General features: G+C 40.3%; 1 protein-coding gene across 4 annotated transcripts in view; it reads right to left on the reverse strand.

Annotated features, from left to right (window-relative positions):
- Window positions 1-6,447, reverse strand: part of LOC118734272 (transmembrane protein 132C) — a 614,903-nt gene that overhangs the window by 402,485 nt on the left and 205,971 nt on the right. For all 4 annotated transcript variants that reach the window (XM_036463985.1, XM_036463984.1, XM_036463987.1 and 1 more), the window contains one exon: window positions 4,220-4,468. In XM_036463985.1, the coding sequence (XP_036319878.1) occupies window positions 4,220-4,468 (249 nt within the window). The remainder of the gene's footprint in view (window positions 1-4,219; window positions 4,469-6,447) is intronic.

Here is a 6,447-nt window from a genome sequence, read left to right on the forward strand (position 1 = left end):
TACGACGTCGGCGCTCTGCTACTATGCGACGTTGGCGCTACTGTGTCACCGCTCTGCTAGTGGGCGGCGTCGGCGCTCTGCTGCTACGAGACGTCGGCGCTACTGTGGCTCTGCTTCCGTGCGACGTTGGCGCTCCGGTAGTGGACGGCATCGGCGCTACTGCTGCTACACGACGTCGGTTTCCGTGCGGCAGGCGTCGCCGTTTCGCGGTCTTGCGGTGGACTGAGGTGTGGCGGCACTCTACCCCTGAACGGCCAAGCCTTGTATTGCGAACAGTGTACAAGTCAAGGGCCCTCCTAGCTGTGCGTTCACAGCTGCAGTTCCGCGTTGACGCGCGGTGGTGGGGCGATGCCGGCGCTACTCCGCCGGGGTTCTACTGTTGAGCGAACGGGCGTCGCCGTCACGCGGGCTCACGGTTGACTGTGGGGCGGCGGCAGTCTACCTTTGAACAGCCAAGCCTTGTATTGCGAACAGTGTACAAAGCAAGAGCTCCTCACTAATAGCTGTGCGTTCACGACCACCGCTCCGTGCTGACTGACTCGTATGTTGCCAAGTCACATCTGTTATAGCTGGTGCTCTTCGTGTTGCTGAGTCGTATGGCTACATGTTGCGTTGCTATGGTGACGGTGTCACCAGGGAATGTGGATACGGTCTCTTTTGTTGGCTGGCCGTGTTGATGACGCTGCTGTAGTCGTTGTTGTTGCTGTTGTAGTCATTGTTGCGGCGTTCGTGTGGGCTAAATTCCGTAGATATTTAGTCCTCACATATTTTTTCGCAATTTAACTTTGAAAGAAAACAATGTGTAGCTTCCAATAACCATTTTTCCGAACATTGGCGTCGCTTTGCGAATATATTTTTTGTTATTGTAGCTCAGTGATTCCCAAAGTGGTCCAGGTGGACCCCCAGGGGTCCACGGGAGACTCGATAGGGGTCTACGTTGGCGTGAAAAAAATATGGGGTCCACGAGTTGTAAGTGGGGGTCCATGAAAATTCATCTTGTTTCGATAGTAAGGAACCAAAATGGTTGCTTGATAGCCTATTTATTTAACTTACATTTTTTTGAGTGGTGTATAGTGCTCTTGAGTGCTGGTGAGCTTACCGTCACTTTGTGTCATCATACGTGGGGAAGCCTTAAATGCCACCTGCAGACTAAAAAGAAACGGATGTTGGTATAACACTGAGTGAGGCGATGCGGAAATTGTCGGTGGCAGATATTTGAGCGCTTGTGTCTATTCAGTGCTACAGGATAGTACGCCACCATTGCCTTTGTTGAAGAGATTCCCTTAGGAGGAATGCTGGTTTAATTCCAGCACTGAGCCCGCACTTGTACATTGTTGAATCTTAACTGATGGCTCCAAAACTGACTCAGGGTCAGGATATGGAGTATTGTTCGAAGTTAGTGGGGATAAGCTTCACTTGTTCTCTTGGGGAATATGCTTCGGTCTTCCAGGCTAAGGTATTTGCAATACCCAAAGCCATAGACTACGCGGTGGAAAATAGGTGGAGGGGAAGGAGTTTACGTGTCTACAGGTACAGCCAAGCTGCACTTAAGGCATTGGCCAGCCCTCAGTAAGTACTTCCAAACTAGCTCGGCAATGCACGCTCGACTAAGTAAGAAGTAAGTACTTCCAAACTAGCTCGGCAATGCAACTCTCGACTAAATTATGTTGGTAAAGATAACGAGCTTACTTTACTCTGGGTACCGGGCGACTCGGGAATGCCTGGAAATGAGACATCTGACCATTTGGCCACAGTTGCCTTAGACCAGGCATTCCTCGATCCGCAACCAGTTATAGCACTCCCCACATCGACCATCCAAGACACCATCATAAACTGGGTGGATACTTCGCTCAGCAATGACTGGGAGCTATCGTGTGGATGCAGGTGGGCAAAACTCATTTTGCCTTCAATCTCAGAAGGTCTATCTAATTTTTTCCTCTCACTGAGAAGACGAGACGGCTGACTGGTCACTCCATGTGGCACAAACACCTCACTGTGATAGGCGCAAATGACAACTCCATTTGCCCATCCTGCTTTGAAGAGGATGAGACGGTGGAACACTTCTTGAGCTTCTTGCTTGCTTGTTTGTTTATCGTCGATTTATCTAGTTTCGGTCTCTTCTTTTTTGTCAGTTTATGAATTTGAAGTTTGGCGTAAAAAGCTTTGCAGTTTTGTTGTTTCAACTTTTGTGTTTTAAAAATGCGAGTGACGAATATTTTTCGCATCATAGTCGTGGAATTTTTAATCAGCCATAACTTCGGAACCACAAGTCACATGACAAACATATCAATGGTAGGTGCTTATAGTAAGGTTTATATAAATGAGTTTGTAAATGGGGACGTGGCACATAATATAGGCGTACAATTTTTATCAGCCATAACTTCGGAACCACAATTCACATGACTCCTTTAATTCCTTTGGATATGCCTTTCGAATTTAAAAGACTTCAGTTTCCAGTTCGCTTAGCTTTGGCAATGACAATAAACAAGAATGCCTTAAAGTAAAACCCGAAACTTTATCGAAAATAAAACGTATGATAATTGTACTGGAAAATGCATTTATGTTAATAGATACTTTGCAGTATTAAAAAATGCTTTGAAATCATATTAGAGTAATTATTCATAAGAAATTAGATACTATTTCTTCTATTATATAACTTATTGGAGATATTTTAACCTAAATAAAAACACCTGCAGAGCCAAAAAATTATTATTGCATGTAATTTCATAACACCCAATCCATACAGCGGTCTGCTACCGCGGCTATAGTAAAATTAGAGCAGAAAGAGAGTATAACGTCCCAATAAACATTGGGCTTGGTTAACAATTCGAAAATGATTGGAAAACGAATCTTTTTTTCGAGTCTCACCTTCGATAACGAATGTGGAATAGGTTGATATTCCATTCGAGAACTAGACCATTCTCCAGCAAAACGGAATTTTCGTTATCCAATATATTTTCCCCATCGTTATGAATTCGAAATCCAGCCCATTATCGAATTGAAATATTAATGGGAGAGAGTCTTATATTTCCCTTCAAGAATGAGCTGGATTTCACTTTCTCTCTTGTTACGAATGTTGGAAAACTAAGGTTGGATATGAGTTCGTTCTCAGTTCGATATGCACATTGGATATCGGACGTCATTTTCGAACGTTCGCCACAATGTTTATTGGGATCTTTACATAAAGTATTTCCCATATCTGTATAAAGACGTGGGGTGAAACCCGCGGGTAAAAGCTAGTATATTTATAATTAACAGTTGAAAAAATAAATTCATTATATGTGGAACCAAATATTTGGATGGCACAGAGGTCAAGAGTGTTTCCGAAGTGAGATTTGGGCATCACGCTTAACACAAAGCTCTGGTGGAAAAAAAACACGTCGACATGACGACATTCAAAGCCACACCAGTATTATGGTATGCAAACGTCTTGCCCTCGGATACTCAGATGGATGTATACTATGATTGTCAAACCAATGAAAACCTATGGAGCAGGGGCCTGGGGTTCAAAGCAAACCTAGTGACCTGATCTAATGAAACCTGACTAATGTGTTTAAAGTCACATGCTGAATTCCTTCACATCACGTGTTCTCCCTTTATGACCTTTACATGGCTGTGTTCTTTCGACAGGACTTTGCAAAGCCTGACTGATTCCTTAGTGTTATCTATGGAAGAACAATAAGATTGCCAGGATTTTAACCATAGATCTCCTCAATTATTATATGATCTTTTAGGGCTGGTTTCTCCAACTCAACTTAACTTAGTTTAGCCACTTTTTGGACTTAAGTCAGAAGTTAGCCTACGTTTTACACAGCTTATTCTTGACCAAGTCAAGAAAATTGGCTTAACTAAGTTAAGTTGAGTTGGAGAAACCAGCCCTTAGTCTCTCTTTGAGTTCTGAGGTCCCACCAAAGCGAGGATTTCTTTCCCGCCATACTCACTGAGATTGATCTTTCGAAGTCCTTCCTCATAATCTCTTCTAGGTTTTTACAATATTATGAAGGTCCTCATTTATTGTGACAGTTGTATTTAGTGAACCTTTGCTTAGTTTATGCTCTAATCTATTACCATATTTTTCTCAATTAGTTTTGCGGAGGTTTCTGTATATTAATATGATGTAATAAGTAATAAATACATGAATACACAAAGGAGTTGCTTTCGCAAAAACAAAAAACAATTTTTTACTAATATATCTTATTTAATATTAAATTAAATTTACCTCAGCGACACACACATTATCTTCACCTTCCGGCATGCATCGACCTTTTAAGGGAACTTGAGTGCCCAGTGAAATGTGCAATAGAACGCAAATCCTTTGTCTTTGTAAGTGTCCACCTGGATCTGTACCGGCGTGGAAAAGGACCCGTAATACTGGTGAGTCACGCGAAATTGTTGATTTTATCAAATGGGCTGATATATCCAAATGCATATTAGCTTGCTGTAATTCTATTAATGCTGCAGTTGTGTTCTGAAAAAACAGGTGAAAATGGGTTTTTGAAAATGTTAGGCATTCCATTTCAATACAAAATATACGAGTTTAGATTTAGTTTTCAATACTATTAAAAATGTTTGGATTTCAAATATTTTATGAGGGGGGGCCAGAAAATAAAACGAGAAAGCTGTCTTGTTACTTCACATGTTTATTGCGCTATCCTTCAGCCAGTTTTAATGCACTCAGCCAGCAAAGAAACGTACGAGTTAAAAGCTTTTATTTAACTTCACATGTGTACATATGTATGTATGTCCTGGAATTTTGCAATCAATATTTCACCAACTTCCAGATGAGTTAGACTGAGTTCAAACAATGAGACAATGTAATGTGAAGGATGAAATAATCCGCTAGGAGCCGCAGGAGTCGAGATATTTGGTAAACTCGTATTTATGGTTCGATTTGGTTCATACTTTAGAAAGTTAGTATTAAGATATATGTAGGCTATTAACCTATTTTGTTTTATTTTGCTTTTCCTAATAATAAAAAGCATTTGAAAAGTTCAGAACTGAGGGATATTCAAAGAAAAACGACAGAAATACGGTGAGCAAAAGAAGTTGTACAGTTGAGGTGTCCACCATCAAATTTGAGTATTCCCGCTTTGGTTAAAACCAAAATTAATTAAATCACAAATACAGTATTATGCAACGATTTATTCCAAATAACTCCTTGTGCATTGTAAATGATACCGAAGAGCGGGGTCTAAAAATTATGCAAAATCTATATATAAATACGCCACAAGAAAATTTTGAACTCCCTTTTTTGAGGGCAACGTTCGCTCGATTTCAATGAACCATACACCGATTTAAAGGATATAACTTCCCCTAATTCCATTACATAGGGAGCGTGGCATCTGACATACAGAATAAAATGAATACCGATATATTTCTAAAACCAATTACGCTAGAGAACTGAAACTTAGCACGGATGCATAAATTGTAAATACCAAACCTACGCCGAAAAATGTTAGGTATTGAAAAAGGAGGCGTGGCACCTCCCGTACAAAATGAAATTCTAATAGTAGTAGTAGTAGTCTTCTTCTTCTTCTTATTTGGCGCTGTAACCGCTTAAGCGATTTTGGCCGAGTCCAAAACAGCACGCCAGTCATATCTCTTCTGTGCTAACTGACGCCAATTGAAAATGCCAAGTGAAGCCAAGTCCTTCTCCACCTGGTCTTTCCAACGCAGAGGAGGCCTTCCTCTTCCTCTGTTCCCAGCATCGCGGCCCGCGTTGAATATTTTCAGAGCAGGAGCGTTTCTGTCCATCCGAACGAGTAGTAGTAGTAGTAGTAGTATATTTATTTATTCAGTACATATTTAAAATATATTTTACAATTGCTTTGACTTACATTAAAAATAACATAAAATAAATAAGTTCTAGACATTTAACATTTAAAGTTGTATGTCTGCATCGTACATTAATTTAAAATTAAGCGAATTTATTTATTATTAAATCTCTATATTTTAAGCAATTACTAATATATTCATAAAGGGAAAGTTATTGTTTCGTCTAAGGATATTTAACACATGAGGCAAATCCAAAACTGTCTCACCGAAACACTTAGAACGGATGCTAGAATAACTAGGGCACACACCAATAAAATGGAATGTATCTTCAACAACATTTAGATTGCAAACAGTACAGGTTGAAGATGTAGCATTAGCAAAGGCTGGCTGACATCCAAAACGTCAATTGCTTTGCATACGTACAAAGTATAATGTTACATAACGCCGAACTACCAAATGTTGACGATGTATACTTTACCAAAACGCATCCGAAAATTTATCGAAACGCATCGCTAGCGCAATCAGCGCATCAGAAACAAAGTTGATGCTTCGTTTGTTATTGGTTACCATTGGTGTTTTAAAAATGGAAAATTCAGAAAAAATGTTCATTGCTATATTAAGTATTTAAAATATGCAATGTATATGGTTGCAATGTGTCGCAACTCTGCATAT

This window comes from Rhagoletis pomonella, unplaced genomic scaffold (assembly GCF_013731165.1).
Source record: "Rhagoletis pomonella isolate Grant_MI unplaced genomic scaffold, Rhpom_1.0 Rhpom_scaffold_00002, whole genome shotgun sequence".
NCBI classification, from domain to species: domain Eukaryota; kingdom Metazoa; phylum Arthropoda; class Insecta; order Diptera; family Tephritidae; genus Rhagoletis; species Rhagoletis pomonella.